The sequence below is a fragment of the Lithohypha guttulata genome, assembly GCF_036872675.1.
Source record: "Lithohypha guttulata strain CCFEE 5908 chromosome Unknown scaffold_4, whole genome shotgun sequence".
Lineage (NCBI taxonomy): Eukaryota > Fungi > Ascomycota > Eurotiomycetes > Chaetothyriales > Trichomeriaceae > Lithohypha > Lithohypha guttulata.
The window spans coordinates 2,772,856-2,792,901 of NW_027042753.1; the positions used below are offsets into that span (position 1 = coordinate 2,772,856).

At 49.0% G+C, this 20,046-nt stretch overlaps 9 protein-coding genes across 9 annotated transcripts; 4 read left to right on the forward strand and 5 right to left on the reverse strand.

The window, feature by feature from the left end:
- Positions 1 to 996: 996 nt before the first annotated feature.
- On the reverse strand, positions 997 to 3,426 carry LTR64_006166 (uncharacterized protein; the record flags this gene model as incomplete). The annotated part of the gene is made up of 1 exon (XM_064900500.1): positions 997 to 3,426. The coding sequence occupies one exon, from the start codon at positions 3,424 to 3,426 to the stop codon at positions 997 to 999; it is 2,430 nt and encodes an 809-aa protein (XP_064753812.1).
- Positions 3,427 to 4,227: 801 nt separating this feature from the next.
- NIK1 (histidine kinase osmosensor) lies at positions 4,228 to 8,311 on the reverse strand (the record flags this gene model as incomplete). The annotated part of the gene is made up of 2 exons (XM_064900501.1): positions 4,228 to 7,364; positions 7,411 to 8,311. 2 exons carry the CDS (start codon positions 8,309 to 8,311, stop codon positions 4,228 to 4,230), a joined length of 4,038 nt encoding a protein of 1,345 aa, XP_064753813.1.
- Positions 8,312 to 10,937: 2,626 nt separating this feature from the next.
- Positions 10,938 to 11,409, reverse strand: LTR64_006168 (uncharacterized protein; the record flags this gene model as incomplete). Its single annotated transcript, XM_064900502.1, is given in 2 exon segments — positions 10,938 to 10,954; positions 10,968 to 11,409. 2 exon segments carry the CDS (start codon positions 11,407 to 11,409, stop codon positions 10,938 to 10,940), a joined length of 459 nt encoding a protein of 152 aa, XP_064753814.1.
- Positions 11,410 to 12,248: 839 nt separating this feature from the next.
- On the forward strand, positions 12,249 to 12,722 carry COX4 (Cytochrome c oxidase subunit 4; the record flags this gene model as incomplete). Its single annotated transcript, XM_064900503.1, has 3 exons — positions 12,249 to 12,357; positions 12,447 to 12,511; positions 12,564 to 12,722. 3 exons carry the CDS (start codon positions 12,249 to 12,251, stop codon positions 12,720 to 12,722), a joined length of 333 nt encoding a protein of 110 aa, XP_064753815.1.
- Positions 12,723 to 13,414: 692 nt separating this feature from the next.
- LTR64_006170 (uncharacterized protein) lies at positions 13,415 to 14,128 on the forward strand (the record flags this gene model as incomplete). The annotated part of the gene is made up of 2 exons (XM_064900504.1): positions 13,415 to 13,429; positions 13,490 to 14,128. 2 exons carry the CDS (start codon positions 13,415 to 13,417, stop codon positions 14,126 to 14,128), a joined length of 654 nt encoding a protein of 217 aa, XP_064753816.1.
- Positions 14,129 to 14,642: 514 nt separating this feature from the next.
- LTR64_006171 (uncharacterized protein) lies at positions 14,643 to 15,532 on the forward strand (the record flags this gene model as incomplete). Its single annotated transcript, XM_064900505.1, has 2 exons — positions 14,643 to 14,861; positions 14,915 to 15,532. 2 exons carry the CDS (start codon positions 14,643 to 14,645, stop codon positions 15,530 to 15,532), a joined length of 837 nt encoding a protein of 278 aa, XP_064753817.1.
- A 1,053-nt stretch (positions 15,533 to 16,585) lies between these two features.
- LTR64_006172 (uncharacterized protein) lies at positions 16,586 to 17,527 on the forward strand (the record flags this gene model as incomplete). Its single annotated transcript, XM_064900506.1, has 2 exons — positions 16,586 to 16,838; positions 16,896 to 17,527. The coding sequence occupies 2 exons, from the start codon at positions 16,586 to 16,588 to the stop codon at positions 17,525 to 17,527; spliced, it is 885 nt and encodes a 294-aa protein (XP_064753818.1).
- A 60-nt stretch (positions 17,528 to 17,587) lies between these two features.
- On the reverse strand, positions 17,588 to 18,442 carry LTR64_006173 (uncharacterized protein; the record flags this gene model as incomplete). The annotated part of the gene is made up of 2 exons (XM_064900507.1): positions 17,588 to 18,309; positions 18,343 to 18,442. 2 exons carry the CDS (start codon positions 18,440 to 18,442, stop codon positions 17,588 to 17,590), a joined length of 822 nt encoding a protein of 273 aa, XP_064753819.1.
- Positions 18,443 to 18,888: 446 nt separating this feature from the next.
- LTR64_006174 (uncharacterized protein) lies at positions 18,889 to 19,922 on the reverse strand (the record flags this gene model as incomplete). The annotated part of the gene is made up of 2 exons (XM_064900508.1): positions 18,889 to 19,778; positions 19,832 to 19,922. The coding sequence occupies 2 exons, from the start codon at positions 19,920 to 19,922 to the stop codon at positions 18,889 to 18,891; spliced, it is 981 nt and encodes a 326-aa protein (XP_064753820.1).
- Positions 19,923 to 20,046: the final 124 nt, after the last annotated feature.

The following is a 20,046-nucleotide window of genomic DNA, read 5'->3' on the forward strand; positions in this document are numbered from 1 at the left end:
TCTGGCACTCAAGGTGTAGACGTTCACAATTGAGGCACGATCCACCGACTCTCTCGTCACATTTCACCTAATGATGTGAGTGGCTCACGGAGAACGCCATCAGAGGTGGAAGTACCTTGCGTGCTCGACAAGTGATGCATCCTGTGGTACAAAATATCCGTTAGCTCGACAAATTTGCGATGTGTATGGATAAGTGCAAATGATGCAATTCTTTGGGTCCAGATATCACATCTGGAGCCTCGTCTTCTGTCAGCGTCTCCCACATCACCGAGTTTCTCAGTCGCGAAGAACGCATCGCTCCATGTGGGCAGGGGAATGACCGTGTAAAGAAAGATTGTAGCATACCTGCATTCGAGCGTATAGCTTTGCGTCGTGAAGCGGGTATAGAGGTGGATGTGGTTCTGGATAGACCACTGCTCCGTGTTGTCGGTGTCCCGTTGACCATAGTTTGCTCCAGAGACGCCTACGAAGCCCGGAGTATCGTGCACATTGAGCGTCAAAGACTCTCGACAGCAAGCCCGGAAGGAAAGATGACAATAACGTTCAAGAGCACTTCTACAACTTGGATTGCGCGATTCAATCTTCGAGCCCCGGGCGAGCTAGGCCGCATTAGGTATAGTTTGTCCGGTAGTCTACCCTGTCGACTTCGCTTCGGAGTATGTCTGTAGAGTCGAAGTCCGCAGGTCTACAGTGGGCTTGCTCTTAAGGGTGCTTTGGTAGGGAGAGTTTCGGTTCTATACAGAGAGATGAGCCTAATCAGCAGACATAAATGAAGCGGACGTTCCCGACAAGCCGGCGGTCATAAGTGCATGGAGTGAGGCGCAGGAGGGCTGGGACGAAAGATCGTCCCAAATGCAAAGCAGAGACGACAACAACGAGTAAGCTCTGGGCCCTTCACTTTGTACCTCAGTGCTTGAAGTGTGCATTCATTACATGGTGATTGTCCAGAAGGTTGACCGTCTAGATAATCGATAGTCAGGGTGTAAATCCACTATGCTATTCTTCAGGCATTGGCCATACAGCAGTCGCATCGGTATAGAGGTGAGGTGAAAACATCATCGCAGGATCCTGCACAGAGATTGTGGGATACTGGTACTGCATGGTAGAGGGTGGTGCTTCGTTCAGCAATGGTGCAAGTGAAGTTGGTAAAGGTGCGTATGACGTTACGGGTGTGCTGTTGTACGTGTGATATGACACTGGAGGCAAGGGCGTCTGTGATTGTGGGAAGTTGGAAGCTGCGTCGAACCCCGAATAATGCTGATGGTGTGGAAAGTGAGTTTGCTGTTCATTGAGGGGCGTGGAATGCTCTTGAAACGTCGAGTTGATGTGTAGTAGTGGGGATGGCTGCTGTTTAGTTGTAGATGTGCTGGGCATCGATCCATTGATGGCCTTCAATGACTTCGAACTGGGTACGTCTAGGCGTGCGTTGGACATCATCTGTTCGTAGAGCTCGTCTTCCACCTGAGCAACAAGAGGGCCGAATTGCCTATAAAGCAGTTTCTCAGTCTTGAGGACGAGATCAGCATACGCCATTAGCGACATCCAGCCAGCAAGCTCGTTCTTGATGTTGCTAAATTGGTCCTGCGACACAGAGGATCCTTTCCGCCTTCGATACACATGCAGGGTTACACCAAATGCAAGGGTATATGCTACCACTGAGTGCCAGGTGAAATCTACTGCCTTGTATTGTTTCGATAGTGTATGAAAGTAGCCGAGCATCTTCTTCGCAGCTCTATGACAAAGTTCAAGGTTTCTCTCGAGGACTTCTGGTGTTTGTAGAGGGCAAACTGAGGGGTGGTGGAGATTGAGGGTGTACTCTGCAGCCCACTGGTCGATCAAAAGGGTAGAGACAGTGAGGGAGGCGTCTGGTTCTTCATTCACAATAGACGTGTCCCAGTCCTCTCTCCAGGCGTCAATCTTGTTCTGCAACAAGTCGACAATCTTCAGGTATTCAACAGGTTCTCGTCTCACAGACAAGACATAATTGTGGAGCTCAGTGTATAGTGGTAGGAGCTTTGAGAGTTGGATACAAGGCCAAAAATCACAACGGCCTGAAAGTTGGGCTTGAATACCAGTACTTGACAATTCAGAATCGAGAATAGCCATTGGAAGTGGGACATCCCATTGAACGAACTGCCATGGTGCAGGTTGACCCAGGCGACACCCCGTTGCGATGCAAACGCCAATTATAGCATGAAAAACTCGTTTTCTGAGCTCCTTGGCCAGCGGATTCTGCTGTTCTGTAGACAGATCAATTTTGTCGGGATCGCGATGGTAATTTAAGTCTATACACTTGATGAGCATTTCTTGAGCGAGGTGCCAAGTATGGCCTGGCTTTGGCAAGTTCCGAAACTGCATTAGAATCAGCGCCAGAGTTTGCATAGCAGCCAAGCTGGAGCTCTTCATCATGTCAGGAAAGCTTCCCAATCCGTAATGAAGATAGCGATAGGAATCGTTGATCAAGCGAGCCTTTGCTTGCACACGGATGGCGTTCTGGTGCTTTAAGATTCCAAAAACCAGAATGACCTGAATCTCCTCGAACAACGATACTTGCTGGGAATCGTCATAGAGATGATGGACAAGGTCAATGAAATCACCCTTGTGAACAACCGGGTAGTACCGCCACATGACAGTCAGAAAAGTCTCTGCCATAGCCAAGGCCTCTGCTTTCGTAGGCAGGTGTAGATCGTTTTTATGAATCTTCTGACGTTGGTGGATAGTCTTTAGGACCGAGGGAGTAGAGAAATTGAAGAAGTCAATATCATCGTTCATGGGCGGCCGCATGAGGTCGCACTCGAATCCACCGCTGTCCATTACACCCCAATCAAGAATATCTGCTTTGGTACCTTGAACCGGGCCTTTGTACAAAGTGCCGTCTGAGATAGGCCAACCGACATATTGAGGATCGGGAAGGTTGCAACTCCGAGACGGCGAGTTTCCAGCATCTCTATGTCCATCCAAAGTGATTGAGCTTCGTTCACAGGAGGGACTCTGGAAGAGCATCGAGTATGGTGTAGAGAGCGCGTCTTGAGTAGTCGGACCGTACTTCTTTTGGTAATAGGCCAACTGCCCTCTCAGGAAGCCAACCTCGTTCTCAGCCCTGTCCCATTGACCACGTTCTCTTGATTGACCACTGACGCGATCCGTAGTGTAGCACTTCAAACTCTTCTGGCGACACGGTTGACACGCTATAGGATCGGGGTCGCACTTCATCTTTCGTTCTTTGCAACGATCGCATGCCTGACCTGTTCGGGTCGTGGCTGCAAGCTTACGACGCACATTGTCGCTGTAAAAGGAGGGTTCTTCGGGGCTCGTTTTGATTCTCTTGAGGTCCCCCTCGTCAACGTCAGTATTGACGCGTTGTCGTTTGCCTGCAGAGAATAGTTGTGTCGACTGCGGAGCGACTGGTAGAGACTGAGCATCCATTAAGGACGAACGAAGCGAGATTTGTGTTGCACAATTCGAGCACGGGAAGTTCCTGCAGCGGCTGTAATGTCATTGCACTTCGTCGTGCTAGGGGGGAACGTCTAGCCCCACTAAATAAGCTCTGGGGATGCGGCAAGGCGGCATCCTAATCGAGCGGGAGAAATTGGGGGCGATTCATTACAGCATGATGGCTCCTCAAACATGTTACTGCTAGTATTACAGTGAGCGGAGGATCAAGTTCAATGATAAAGCTGACAATGCACCTGCTGTATGTAGAATTTTGTGTTCAGTCGAGCACACAGTTAGAAAGAGCAACAAACAACAGCAAGCCATAAGCAGCGCACGACGCGGTTCATAGTGAAGGGCATAACCTGGTAGCATCAAGTACCTAACAAATCGTACAACACTGTGAAAATCTTCGTCGCCGAAAGAATAATGACTCAGCTTCCTCGTCGTGACAATGTAACCCAATACTCCGAATGATATGCCTAACGCTGCCTGCGCAAGCTTCTCTTAAGCTCAATATATGGACGCATATTTCTGGAATTTAAGCCCTTTGCTGAGTCAATCAGCTATAGATAATAGCCTGAACTCGATACGAAGTATAGTATCGGAGCACTAGGAGGTGTCGTCGACCCGGGGTCTGATACCTCACGTACTAACGTGATCCTGCATCGATGCTATACCTGAAGACACCCTGTACTCCGGAGCTCCAAATGCCAGAGCATCTCAGAACTCAATCCGTCGCAATATAAGTTGTTCTTGTCTCATTGACTGTGGTGTCTTGTCAAAACCTGCACATCATGTCAGCGATCGCTGTAAGTATCTTGCTTCGAGTCGTACCGCTCCGTGATGATCCATTGGATTCGATTCACTATCCATGCTAACTGATGGTGACTCAGCACTCCCATGATTGACGGGTCCTGACGTAGTCAAAGCTCTTTCGTTGAGATGAGGCCGGTTGCTGAGGCTTGTGGTGCTAGGTCCAGCGGGTGCTTGTTTGGGCTCTGTGACAACTATGCCTTGTGCGCTTGCCAGAGACTTGTTTCTGGTGTGCCCTTTGCTTTGTCCATCTACAGTAGTTTTCAGCACACCGTCCGAGGCCACTCGTAGAATGGTCTGCATGAGCAAGTTTTGTTTCAGTGGTTTGGATAGGTATTCGTCCATTTGCGCTTGTATACACTTCTCCCGATCACCCAGCATGGCGTGAGCTGTCAAAGCGATGATTGGAGTTCGTGCAACTCCTTGTTCTTTTTCGTATTGTCTGATCTCCCTGGTAGCCTCAAAGCCGCCCATCACAGGCATCTGAACATCCATCAACACTACGTCGAATCGATTCTTTTGAACAGCTCTGAATGCTTCAAGACCATTCTCGACCACGGTCACCTGATGGTTGTACTTTTCGAGGATTTTGATCGCTACCTTCTGGTTGACTTCGTTGTCTTCGGCCAATAGTACATTGAAGGATTTCTTGTAGTCTTTGATGGCAGGTGTGGATCGTCCTTCAAGCGCAGGGATCATCGCATTGCCGAGATCGATGAGTCTGCATGGTGTGGTCATATATGAGGCTATGCCCAGTTCCAGTACTGTCTTCAGGCTGATTGCCACCATTGGGTTGAGGTAGACCATGGGTATATACTTGAACTTGTCGTGCTGGCGTAGCCTTCTTGCAATGTCCAGACTGTCAACGATTATCACATCGTACCCAAAATCGCCGTTCTTACCACGTCTAATCGTTCTCACGGGTTCTGGTATGTTGTCTTCATCCTCTACCGAGGAAATTTCGAGTCCTAGCTCCTCTGTCATCTTTGGTAGATATGTGCCAAAATCAGTTGCTCCCTTGTCCACGAACAGTACCTTGTACTTGCGGAACGGATATAGCTGCGAGCTGATGACGCTGATATCTTCGGTAGCATATTTGACTATGCACGAGAAGTGGAAGGCACTGCCGTGTCCGTAGTCTGAGGTGACCCATACCTGACCGCCCATGAGGTTCACTAATCGCTTTGATATTGATAGACCAAGTCCTGTGCCTCCGAATTTTCGTGTGGTTGAGCCATCGGCTTGTTGGAACGTGTCAAATATCAGATCGAGCTTGTCGCTCTGGATGCCTATACCAGTATCTGACACCACGAACTCGAAGGGAAACTCGTCCTTTGCACAGTTTCCAACGAGTTCTTTCGACTTCTTGATAATGACTCTGACCTCGCCCTGGTCTGTGAATTTGATTGCATTGCCGACAAGATTCAGGATAATTTGCCTCAGTCGGAAAGGATCACCAACAACGTAGTCAGGAACCGAATTGTCGACCTCAAATCCTAATGTGAGGCTTTTCTCATGAGCTTTGACAGCCAAGGACTTCAGAGCATTGAATATTGTTCCACGGACCGTAAACGGTATAGCCTCAATAGCCATTCTGTTTGCCTCGATCTTAGAGATGTCTAGGATATCGTCAATGATTGTCAGCAAGCTATTTGCCAGGTTGTGAACTGTATTCAGCATCTCTCTGGGGTGTGGTTTGAGGTCGTCAGCATCCAACGTCAACTGTGTCAGACCAATGATGCCGTTCATTGGCGTTCGAATCTCGTGTGACATGTTTGCCAGGAATTCTGACTTGGTGCGATTCGCAAGCTCTGCAGCTTCCCGTGCTGCAGTGTTCCTTTGTATGCTATCTCTCAAGTTGGACACCATTTGATTGATCTTGCGCTTTAATTCATCCATTTCGCCAGATGCATTGACGCTGATCAATTTCGAGAAGTCGCCCTCGGTAGCAGCGTCAGTGATCTCGCCAAATGCACGGACCTGTCCTGTCAGGTTTTCTGCCATGGTGTTGACGTCTTCCGTGATTTCTTTCCACCGTCCGCTGACGTCTTGAACGTTGGCCTGGCCGCCCATGATACCATTGACGCCTACATCCCTAGCTACCCTTCGCAGTTCTGAGGCGAACGTAGCCAATCGATCGACCATGTCATTGATGGTATTTTTCAGAGTCAGTATCTCTCCTTGTGCTGAGACAGTGATCTTGCGGTCCAAATTTCCAGCTGCGATGGCCTGTGTGACGGCAGAGATGTTTCGTACCTGGCCAGTTAAATTATTGGCCATGACATTCACGTTGTCTGTGAGCTCTCTCCATTTGCCTTGGACGTTCTCAACCTCAGCCTGGCCACCAAGAGTACCATCGGTGCCGACTTCACGTGCGACTTTGCTGACCTCGAACGCGAAAGTGTTGAGACGATCAACCATGGAATTGATTGTTAACTTGAGGTCCAGGATCTCACCCTGAACATCTGCCCCGACCTTTTTGGACAGGTCTCCGTTTGCAACCGCCGTTGTCACTGCTGCAATCTCGCGTACTTGGGTGGTCAGATTATTAGCCATACCGTTCACGTTCTCAGTCAGATCCCTCCAGGTGCCTTCGACATCGTGCACTGTGGCTTGACCACCAAGAATACCATCGGTTCCTACTTCCTTAGCGATTTTGGTGACTTCTTGAGCAAATTGTCGAAGCTGATCCACCATGTTGTTGATAGTGCTTTTTAGCTCGAGAATTTCACCCTTGCAGTTGGCGGTAACTTTCCTTGTCAGATCGCCTTTGGCAACAGCAGTTGTGACGGCCGCAATATCTCGGACCTGGGTAGTAAGGTTGTCGGCCATGGCATTGACACTATTAGTTAATTCATTCCAAGTGCCTTGTACTCCCTCTATCCTGGCCTGTCCGCCGAGAACACCTTCTGTACCAACATCCCTCGCTACGCGTGTGACCTCAGCGGCAAAGGTATTTAATTGGTCCACCATGGTATTGATGGTTAGTTGCAGCTCGAATATTTCACCCCTGGCGCGACCCTGTACTTTCTTACTCAAGTCACCATCTGCAACGGCTTTGGTAACAAGAGCAATCTCTCGGACTTGATCGGTAAGGTTCTTGGCCATTATGTTGACTGTGAGATGTTAGAGCTAGAGTTTTGCGAAACGAGAAGGACTTACCGTTGTCTGTGAGCTCTTTCCATATGCCACGAACTCCTTCGATTTGTGCCTGACCACCTAGAACTCCGTCGGTGCCCACCTCTCGAGCCACACGGGTGACTTCGCTGCCAAAAGTTTCGAGTTGGTCCATCATCTTGTTGATAGTGTGTTTGAAGTTGACTATCTCGTGGTCAAGCTCGGTAGCCTGAATCTGGACGCGGGAAGAAAGATCACCGTTCGCAACACGTGTTATGACTTCGCCTATCTCACGTAGAGCTTTTTGAAAAGCCTCGTTGGCTTGTATGTGCTTCCTGAGTTCTCTTTCCAGCCCACCGACCTCTTCCCTTTCAACTCTCTGAAAAGCTTCGGCAGCTTGCATTTCGGACTTTCGTAGACCAGTATGTATTTCATCGATGAGTTTCTTTTGGGCTCGAATCTGGTCGGCTTGACTAGTTATGTGCTCGCGGAGCAAAGTTATGTCATCTTCACTAACGCTGCGCTCGCCCTCAGAGCGAAGCTGTGCGTTTCTTGCTGCCAACAAGCTGTGTATCCGTCTGGAATCAGCCGAGCCTCCTTGTCCGCGTTCAGAACGACTTCCATTGGAGTCTGTAGACGCGATGGAAGAATTGCTTCGCTGGTCGACTGGTTTCGAGAGCGGAGACGATGGCTGATAGACTTCACCAGGAGTATCGGGCATAGATTTTGAAACAACATCAGCCCTTTGTTCTAGGTATCGTACTCTTGATGTCAATGCTAATAATTCTGCTTCTAAATTGTCCTTGGCCGAACCTGATGGCCCTGGTAGAGAAAAGACGTCTCCATGTTGGTTGATGTTTGACTGAAAAGGATTGCCTCGACCAAGGCTAGCGATCAATTTGGTCGCAGCCACCAAAGTCGCTGTGTTGGCTTGAGCCATTGCCATGGGCGGAGGAGTTATTGCTTGACCACCTTCATGAGCACAACTCTTGTCGAAGACCAGCCAAGTTGGTCCAGTAGTCCACGAACCAAATCGACTTCGAAAACAGTGGTAGCAGAAATGAGGGAGGGCCACGGTTTCTACACGACAGAGATCGTTTCGGCACGGAGCGCGCGTAGTGGTACCAAGAGTCTCGAAGGTAGATCTGGCAGGACTCGCTCGCAGTCAGGCGGCAGGGAGAAACGAAGCCAACGACTTTGAGCAGATACGAGTATGCCAGTGGTAACAGTAAGAGAGGCGGACCTGCTGACTCGGAGTGGTGAAGAGGCTATTCGTAGACCCTGCCTTAATCGCTCATGCAGGGAATAGCAGCCAGCGGAGACTTAGGCGCATCGAGGTCGTATTAGTATTCGAGAATTGGGACCGGAAAAGTATACAAAAGCGTAACGACTACGTATGAACAACAGGATAGAAGCGCAGGACGATGCAATGGGCCACGAGCGTGTGTCGCCCAAAATGCTCTGCTCAAAGGATAGGGAGCGAAGCTGGATAGGTCGAGATTGGGTAGCCTATGGGCGCTGTCAGAGCCGAACCAACATCCACTTTCTCGTATTAGCGCATAGACGATCAATACCAAGAACGGCGTAGCCTGCGCTCGACTTCGCTTTGTGCTACTCAATTGCCCCCCACCACTACGTTTTCCATGGCTTCAGCCATCCAGCGTTTGTCCTCATCCTCTCCTCGTTCCATCTGTTGACCTTTTCGAATTTCTCACTGGAACAAAGAGTCCGTCGAACAAACGGTAGCTCGTCCAGTCCGAAAACCTACGGTATGCACAGCTTTCCTCTCTGTGCTGCAAGTCCCCTGTCTCTTTAGGGGTCCCACACGCGCAAAAGGTTGTGCACAGTCCAGTCTGATTCATCTATGGTGACAGAAACCATACGTATATATCATCCTCTAATTGCAGATAAATGCGAGCTTCTCACCGCTCTGATCACAAACACTGTCGACCATGACATACTTCCCTGTTCACATTCACGCGCTCGAGATCCTTGGCCTTGCTTGGCTCTCCACAAGTGATGGAAAGAAGAACGGGCATTGACCCAATCTGCTATACTCGCCGTCGGTACGAGATGCCCTGAACGTCAGCACGCGAGTTGCTAATGTTAGAGATTGCACATCTACACTCCAGTAATTTATGTACGTGCAAGCACGAATTACACACATAATTGAAATAGACTTCGCAGGGCTTTTTAAACTCCGATCGCAAAGCTTATTTAGTCGCAGCTGCACCTTCCACTAAATACGAACAAATCTATGTCGTTCCGACCTGCTCTCAGAATCCCTCTGAACGAGACGAGAGGCTCTGAGCGTCGCGCGAGGCTCGTATGCCAGAACTATCTCTTGAGTAACAGCCAGATGTCTGGAATGATGATCTACACCAAAATCTGGAACGCTATAGCGATCGTGGCGCTTTGAAACTCTAAATTTCTTGATCTCCAGTTTCAGGTCTCAAAACGCCAATGTGGAGCTGAGATACACTTTCTGAGAAGGTGTTTCGTGATTGCAAAAGAACACTTCTGAAGAACAAGGCAATCATTTAATGTACGTTAGCTAAGTAGCACGACCATACCCACTCAAGTTCAAGGCGAGACACCGAACCGCGAATGCGAGGCTTTGCGCACAACCCTTCTTGCGGAACATCCTGGTACTATTCAGTGAGATGACAAGAGCTGATCAATCCATACAAATCAACTTACTGCCATTTTTGCAGGTTACAAGCACATCACGTAAGGAAACCTGGCATATACACGATTGTATGGTAATGAACAGTATAAATTATTTACTACCCGACCTGCATATATGTGATTCAGGGAATATCATCTAACTGTAATGTCTACTTATTGCGAATAAATTGATATCCGATTCTGTTCGGCATGTCCCTGATGCCGGACAACGACACTTCAGTTTGGCAACCGCCACTATTCTATCGAGTCGAGACATTGCCTACTGAGTTGATCCTGGACTCCAGCGACAGATTACTCCCTACCAGTACTTCGGAAGATATCTGCAAGAGCAGTTCGCCATCGATAGAATGTTGCATAGACTCTTTTCAGCTCATGTCTGTCGAGATCATCACTTCTAGAATCCGTCTCGTAGACTCGATACTAGAACGTTCCTCCAGTCGTTGGATACATAAACCGAGTCTCCCAAGAATCAGGGTATTGCTACCTGCCCGTGGCTGAAAGCACGAATTCTCCTCCCAACGCCCAGGACTCCTTGCTTTTCAATCTTGTTGTCTGGTCAGCCTCAACGTAACTTGGAAGCCTCGAATGCGTCGCAGATGCCAACTTGAAAAGGCCTTGGATAAAGTTTTTAACAAGGCCTTCTGCAGAAGAAACCTAGATGGTACTGACGCATCTCCATCCTTCTCCTCCACAAGTAGTACATATTACGCTTCGGTGTTTGCAACAATACTACCGCTTTCGAGTCGGCTCAGGAGTTGGACTTCTGCTCATACTCCTCTGATCTCTGCCTCTAGCCTTCAACCACTTCTTCGTGCCTAGCTCCAGTTCCCTGTCCAACTCTGCACTAGGCTCCTTCCGATGTATGAAATTGCAAAATCCACCTCTTACACAACCTTCACCACTGTTCAGCCTACAGCATGCTTCTCGAAAATCGGTGACTGGACTCAATTCGCAATATATCGGCCTAGCTGCATACCACCGGCTGTTTAGCGCGTCGCAGGCAGTCTGCGCGTCCTCCTCGTACTTGAACCGTGCATATACGTTTCCGATCAAGTGGTCGTTGTTGTTGTCACACACTACCACTTCTTCAATCTCGCCGTATTTACACATTTCGCACCAGAAATCCTCGTAGAAAGCGTCAAAATGATTTTGTAGCTGCGATGGAGTCATCTTATTGCCTGGTGCGTAAGCTGGATTCTGGTAGAGGTTAGGTAGGAGAATGGTCTGCGAATATGATGGTTTGACATGTTTTCGTGAACAGCGGTCGCCATGGCGGCAGGCGCCAATCTTGTAGTAGAAAGAGCAGTTGACTTTGTCTTGTTCTGTACCGAATATGGAGGCGAGATAGTTGGCCATGGTGACCCTCTACGCGACGAGAGTATGATTTGAATCGAGGTTAAGATCGTGTATGGCGTTGGAGACGCAAGAACAAATCTATCGGCTATAGTACTCCAGAGTAGACCACGTGATTTAGCTTACAAAATACTGCCTCAGGCTTCCACGACTTTCGATGTGCACAACTGTGAGAAAAGGATAGTGATGGTGATAACAAGTGCTCTCTAGCTACGACATGAGTCGTCTGTTCTACCCTACTTGTTGTTGTGTTATGTAGAAGTGCAAGTGTAAATTGCAAATAGTCAGACCACAAAAGCGCAGGCGTGATGCCTTGAATCTCAGGCCACATGCGAGCTTTAGCTTCAGTCGTGACTTCCAGGAACGTAGTTTACTCTATCTCCTGCCGCACCTCAAAGACGACTCTCCGCTCTACACCACTTTGTCACGGCCCAATATGTCGGTGGCACGAAGCTTCGTCTCTCTGGCAAAGCGTGTACCACTACGAACGACCTCCTTCAGACCTCGAACCTTCGCGACTGTTGCTCCTCGATGTACGTCAAGCTCATCTGATATCTAGCTGGTCAAAACGCATAGGCCGCTCGAATTACAAGACAACAAGAGATAGAACTTTCTGACAGGCTTGCGTGACAGGGAAGGAAGTCTCAAAATGGGATCCAAAGCCAGGTGACCCAGAAGCAAAATTGATCGCTTTCGAAGGTGAGAAACATCCTCCTCAGAGCACGAACTCGAGCACCCGCAGCTCGAGAATCGGGTGACTAGCAAAGGACTAATACGAGCGGTGTGCAACAGACATCAAGACCGAGGAGGACCTTTTACCTCCTGGTGCTGCGCCAGGTACCATGCCTACCGATCTCGAACAAGCCACTGGTCTAGAACGTTTGGAAATTCTGGGCAAGATGCAGGGCATTGATATCTTTGACATGAGACCACTACCAGCGGATAGAATTGGTATGTGAAAAAGAATTCGAGATATGTCTGGCACTTAACTCACTGGTACTCAGGAACGATGGATGATCCAGTTGTTGTTCGATCTGCAGGTGATGAACTACAATGTGGTTGCACCGGTGTTCCCGCTGATTCTCACCACGTTCGATGGCTTGTTGTAAGCAACTTCTTTGCTCTGCATCGGCGCTGACACTTATTGACAAATTCAGGTCTCGAAATCACGACCATATGAGCGATGTGACGAGTGCGGTAGTGTCTACAAGATGCAATATGTTGGACCACCCGACGACCCACACCACCACCATCACGGTTACGAAGAGCCAAAAACCATGGCAGACTACGTCAAGTCCGATTACTGGTATCGATGAGTTGATAAATTAGAGCCAAGACCACTTCCAGCCTACCGTGTATATAACGTACCAAGCTTCGATACGCGAAATCACTAGACATTGCATTGCGTTCTTTGCGTCATATATTCGTTCTTTTGGCTATACTGATCATTTGCAGTTATCGTTACTTGCTCATGGGTGTAGCTTCGGCTCAAAATCTTCAGCTTCGCCGGTTTGTTGCATTTCCGAATGGGTCGTCCAACCATCGCTTCGTTCTCAGATTCACGCCTCACTACACCTCTAGCGTACTCTGACATTGAACACACATGAAAGTAACTCACCTATACCCCATCATGTCGAATTAAATCTGGTAAGAAAGTTGATTACACACGCCATCATGTTTGTCGATATGTGGTTCGAAGATGGGACCTCTTCTTCAGCACACAAACTCAATACACTGTTGATTTGTCCTTGGTCAGTCTGTGGAAGCCAGGCGTTTGTTGACATAATACTTGCCTGATTGTCACGATCTAAGTGAAGACAGACGACATGCATGTCCGCAGAACGAACCATAACGCGATGATGTTTGACAACTTGTTTGTACGTGGATTGACGACAAATGGAAACATTCAGTCTTCTTTAACACTTCCTAGCTTTTCAGTCTTGAGGAAGTTTAACAACCTTTCTCATTCTTGGCCCAGACCGGGAGAAACTTGTGCAAGTCTCTCAGCATGTTTCAAGGCAAGGTAAGCTGTTTTCGGACCCGCCCACAATTCTTTGATCGTTGATTAACAAAGCTTCTATAGCCTAGAGATCCTCGCTTCAAACCTGGCGACTTCGTGCACGCATCTGCAGTTCCAATCGTTCGGCCTTCCAAGTCGTCCAGCATCAATCCTGTCCAGCACTCCAGTCCGTTTGCCACAACCTCAAACCACCCAAGCCGACCGGAAGGATCGTTCGAGAATGGCCTCACGCTGCCCCCGACCACTCTGTATCGAGTTGCGAAGGTAAAGCAATCTACCACCGACGCCAGCCTTCACGGATATGTGCTTCAGCCTGCTGAGCAGGAAAGATTTACCTTCAATGTCACGGAAGAGCAATTGATTGCAACCACACCTTTCAACATCGGTGACATTGTGAGAAGGAAGACGGACCCTACTGCCAGAGATATGTGGAAGGTCAAGGGAAGGGGTGTCAGGCTCGTGGGTGAGACACAGAAGCCAAAATCAGGGCTCACTGCGCCAATGCTTACTACTGATCGTGCACGAAGAGGTGCTTCGGAGGCACCGCCAACACTATACGAATCTATCAAGGCCAATATGGACCAACCTGTTTTTGTGGCCACTGTACTGGTCGAGGACGAGCTTGAGTTGCCCAAAGAGATGGATGCTGAGGATTTGGTTGTTGTCAATGATGAGCAGAAGAGGAAGTGGTTTTCGGGTTGATGATAAGGCTGTAGATGAGCTGAACTTGGTCAGGACGAATGCCTTAATCTAGCTTGAGAAGACTTGTTGTCTGGCTAGTTCCAACACCCTTGGATGATACAAAGTATCTTTCGTAGATGCTGTGACTATAACAGACCGACACCTGGATGATGTCTACCCATTCAATCGTTGTATCTCTGCGACAGTGACTGCTAGAACTCGCAAAATGCCAGGCAGGAAGCTAGGCGAGATATGGACAGCAATAGTGTCCCGCCGTCAAACCCCAGCGGTCGGAGCTCCAATAATTACGCGACGCGTGTAATTGCCACCTCAGCCACTGCTCTGCCGCTGCACTGCGCAACCGGAATCTTCGGGGCTCAAAATAGCAACTACAGAACTACGCCTTACTCACTCTTGGCATGGCTTCGAGAATCAGTAAACATGTTATCATTCAATACGTAGTATACCAACACATTCTTTGGACACCAGCCGTCAGTGATACTTGCTCGAAAGGCATCATCGAGCGTTGGTGACTATGGCGCCGGTTCAGAGGTCACATGGAAGCCTCGAGATCTTTGCACGAAAAGCGCTCTTCACAGCTGGATCAGCGTTGACGAGCCATTATGTGTCAAAACGAGATCTGACCGTCAGAGGAGCTCAAGGAGTCACCCTGGGAGCCATCGCCGCATATGTCGTCGGTATTGCGATTCTATGGAATGTCCCATATCTTCACTATATCCTATGGCCCTTCAAGGTACGAATCTACCCCTGCACCTATCCCGTCCTGCTCCAACTCACTCCATGTAGATGCTAGTCATAGCCTTCCACGAATTCGGTCACGCAATCACAGCCTGCTGCACCGGCGGCCACGTCGAGTCAATATCCCTTGACCCACGTGAAGGCGGCGTAACACGTATGCGCGGCGGTATCAGCGCAATCACCTTACCAGCCGGCTACCTAGGCTCCTCAATCGTCGGCGCTCTCCTCACCTTCTGCGGCTTCGACATCGTCGCCAGTAAAGTCGCCAGTATTGTTCTTGGGCCGTGTTTCCTCCTGACGCTCTGGTGGGGTAAGAAGGACTGGCTTACCATCCTCACAATCTTGACTGCTGTGGGTCTACTTGTGGCGTTCTGGTTCGTTTCGAATGCCGAGGCGTTGAGGTTTATGGTATTGTTTATTGGGGTTATGTCGTCGCTGTATAGTGTTTGGGATATCTGTGATGATCTAATCTGGCGGAAGGTGAATAGCTCGGATGCGACGCAGTTTGCTAAGAGGTATGGTGGGTCGAGTCAGTGCTGGGGTGTGATTTGGAGTATTATTAGTGTGTTGATCATGGCTGTTGGGATTGTTGCGGGTATTGCGGCGTTTCCGCAGTCTTTTGAGGAGCAGCAGAAGAATTCTCAAGGTTTCATACCTACGTTGTAACAATGTTGAGGAGTTGCTGAGTATGCTTTGAAAATGTCATTTCTGCTTATTCCGAATAATAACACGGTTTGTTCAGCTTCAAAACTCAACGTGGCCTCGCACCTCTCGAATAGACTGATAGCCTTTCACGCAGTACATGAGTAGCATGCCCCTGCAATAACATGAACTGCAACAACCACACCATACGATGTAGTGGCCGCCAATTTTCACCTGACGATGCCGCAGTACATATCAGGCGGTGAACATACACGCTGTCGCTGTGTATGCTACGCTAAAACTTGCCTTCGTCCGCCAATGTTGCTCAAACGAACATATCACACCAGTTTGACAGACGTTGGTGGCGATGCTCTCCACTAGATTCCTTCGTTGGCATCCAACAAGGCTGTCAACCATTGTCCATAAATTGCTGTGCGTGTCACTACCACGGAGCCTGACTCTGTCACGACATGAATCATGCCAGCTGCAAAAAGGACCTGGAAGCGAGCTTTCAGAGCAATATTGCGACCATCGTGGAGCATACCCATCGCCAAAAATAAAGACTTCAAAGGTGTTTCTAACAGAAGATACAGCAGGGGTGTGTATGCAGTGCATCGCAATAGACTAGCGCCACAGATCATTCAAGACCTAGCTCCTGTGACTGGAATTGACGAACAAAGGGTTGTCGGCAAAGGCTGGCGAGCGTTTCAACGTGCGAGGAAGGAGGTTCTGCTGTTTGATGATGGAAGCTGGGATTTTTCTGAGCATTGGCGTAGAGCGCCACGACAGAAGAGAGATAGAGTGAGACGAAAGATAGACGTTGACGACAGTGGCCAAGGTAGTCGTTCAACAGAGTTTGGTAAAGGTGAATCTGCAATCATCGAGCCTATTATCAAACCCAGCAATACAGATAACAAGACCTCAGGAAGCCCAGGAGAAGCACATCCTCAGCTATCAACGTCTCAAACTAGTTCTGCAAGCAGGCCCATAGTCTCAAAGGCAGTTTGCAGATTTGAGCGAAGGTCGTCAAGAGACGCTAGCAATTCCGACGCACAACCAGTGAAAGGCTTTGAGCCAATGGATACCGCTATCCGGAAACCAGATCCAGGATCTAGCATCGCAGTGGAGAGCATAAGCACAGTACCGAGTTCAGTTGAAACGAGCGATGTTCCCAGTAATGACAATGATATGTCATCAGTCGCCATTCGGAAGACAGAGGCTTCCAACAACGATGCTGAAGACCATTCTTTTCGTGATCGCAACAAACGGGTGAATGAGCCAACGCCTAGTGCAGTTCTTGAAGCGAGAGGTGGTGCTGGTCCTCATGACGGTTGGTTGTCGAAGGTAAAGAGAGCCGTGCTAGGCAAAAAGCAGCCCTATGATTCAGCACTGGAGGAGTATTCAGATGCTGATCTCTCAGTCAAGGGTGGGCCTGAATCAGCCGGCCGGGGAAAGTCGTTGACAGTCAGAGACGCGCCAAAGTCGGATTCACCAGGAAGCATCGATGTTACCAAAGACAGCATTTCGAAAGTGTGGCCAACTCCAGCTGAATCAACGATACCGGCCAATTGGACGGACATCGCTCGTGAAGTGCAGCATGAGCCAGACTCGCAAAATGAGATCAGATGTCGAATTGAGATGTGGAAGAATCTGAGAAGCCATCCAGGGGATATTGAGACTGTGTTTAAACAGATGCAGGAGCAGGAAGGCGTACGACTTGGGCTTGGTGCTGGTAAGAGGAGTGACAGGCTCATTGTGCTTGACACGATTCGCGAAAGAGTCCTTCGAGAGAAAGACGAGGGCTTGATAGACTCCGCAATGGCCACAAATCTTGTTGCGTACATACAGAAGAGGATTGGTAGCCGAAGAACCTTAGCGCCTGAGGATGAACAGGATTGGGACTTGCTAGAGGACAGTGATATGAAGGCACTCGGATCTGTCAACGGCCGCAAACAAGAGCTTCTAGATGTGAGTTGGGATGGTCGAAAGGACAAAGGGAGGTATCTTGCACCTCGCTAAGTAGCAGTTGCTAGAAAGTCAAACAACATCAGGTGTCGTGTTTAGAGGTTTGGTGCAATCCTAGTCGCTGCTCGTGGTAGGGTCCCAGCTGCATGGTTGATACGAATCAGGGAAGTGTAGGCTCTTCATATCTTCTTCATCCAGCTCAAAGTCGAACACATTCGCATTCTCTTCAATTCGCGCGGGCGTCACGCTTTTAGGCAAAGGAACATACCCTTTTTGCAAACTCCATCGAATTAGGACTTGAGCCCATGATTTGTTGTGCTTCTTGCCGAGTTGTCCCAGGATGGACTCATTTGGTCGCTCTGCCCTCACGAGAGGACTCCAGGCCTGAACGACGACATCATTCTCGCGTGCCCATTGCACAATGTCAGGTCTGGGTAGCCATGGGTGGATTTCCCACTGACCAACAGCGATTTTCCCACCAATATCAGAAGTTTCGATATACTGCTTCAGCTCATTGAGATGATGGACGCCATAGTTTGACACACCAATAGAGCGAATAAGACCATCATTTTGCGCTTCTACCAATGCCCTCCAGGTGCCTTGCCTGGCTTCCCTGCCGCCATAAGGCGCATGTATGAGGAAGAGGTCAGCATATCCAAGGCCCGTCTCGGCAAAAGAGGCTTGAATGGCCTTCTTGGTCTTCTCGTATCCCATGTCGCGTGGGCCGATCTTGCTGGTAAAGAAGATATCCTCACGTTTCAGCCCCGAAGCCTTGATGGCTTCCGCGCAAGGCTGCTCATTTCGATAGACTCGTGCACTATCTACGTGTCGATAGCCTGTTCGTAGTGCATGTGCTACCACTGACTCACAGACATCGTAGGGTGTTTGATATACACCGTACCCTAAGACAGGCATCTCATAACCTGAAGGTAATGTGCTCTTTGAGGTTATTGTCAATTGCGACGACATCCTGAAAGCTCGTTTGCTAAGTGAGTATAAATGATCAGTGGAAGGTTGACAGCTGCTCGAGATATGCGTGCCGATGTGATGTGTTGAATATAGCGAACGTAATCGAGGCTGTAGTATGATACACATTTGACAACCATGCACAGATGCACGAATCAAGTCGTACAGCAGAACAGCGGCCTGCTACTTCTGGATGATGGCACTGGTGAAGGTGCTTCAATGACCAGCAATACAGTTCAGGACTTGAGCTGCTGCTTCGTCATACAAGGACAATTGCGAAGTTAATGACGACACGAAAGATACGCGCTAAAGATCGCTGGACGTTGAACTTTAGTGTACAGTACTGTACGGAAGATGAAAGCTTGATGTTTAGGAAGGCGCAATTCATATGCGAGGCTCGGATTTCATTCTATGGATCACGCAAGAGAAGCACTCCTTGACTAATCCCATCATCTCCCGTGCGACGCAGATACATCGATCGCAGGAGCATCATCGTCATCGTCGTCTGAGAGAAAGCGGTCGGGATCAGTCAAGGCCACTGTCTCTTCACTTGAACCTGGGCGGGTTGAGCTTCTCTGTGGCCTGTCATGCTGGTCGAGCGTATCATCAGCTCTGATTGAAACGCCTCTAGCTCCCCATTGATTGAATTTGGATCGGTCTTGCTCGCCATCTGCATCACCAGACTCAATGGCATCTTCATCCGCTGGTCGACCCTTCGCAAATCTGTTGACGAGAAAGCCTTTGCTCAAATCATCTGTGTCGACGACCGTGCCACCTCTTAGTTTCACTCGCTGCCTGGTATAATAGACCCAGGCGAAATCGATGTAGAAGGCTGTCTGAATGATGCCAAATACCACAGAGATCGCATCTGGGTAATCACTGTGTGCGGCTCGCCATATCCAGTTGAGGATGTAGAAGGCACGGTATGATCCCAGAGTGACGAGGTAGTAGGAGTCTATTACCGTTGGAACGCTCGTCTGTCTAAGCAGCAGAAGTTGGGGTACCACGCAGAGAGACTCCAGCACAATAGAGAAGGCCCACAGGATCTCAGTGAAGTCTGTCCCCTTCCCAGCATAGGTAACACGGTATAGAACGCTCGATATCGGACCAGCCACCGCAGAGAAGATCAATATGTATATAGCCAGCTTCCATGCTTTCTCTCGTTCTCTTGTCCTCGCGTAATGCCTAGTCATGATGTATGTAATGTAGATAGAGGTCCAGATGTAGAAGTTCTTGAGAATGAAGTTCCACCAGTGCCAGTTGGGTGGGATCCAGAACAGGTCGAGGTATCGAGTAATGAAGACCAGAAAGTAGAGGAACTGTGTGATCAAGGAAACGCCTGCAATGCAATCAGTTCCATCATTCAAACATATAGAACAAGGTTGTCATCACCTTCGGCGCTTCTGTTGGAATGGATGGCCCATATCAGTATACACTTGGACGCTGTATGGGACAGATCCCCAAGAATGCGAAAGATGTTCATTGTGCAGATGGAAGACGCAGATTCCGATGTATAAAGTAAGATGAGAAATCGTCGCTGTTGCAAAGCATCATCGACGGACCATCGAGTTAGAACGATGTTGACACGACAGCATGGTCAGGGCACG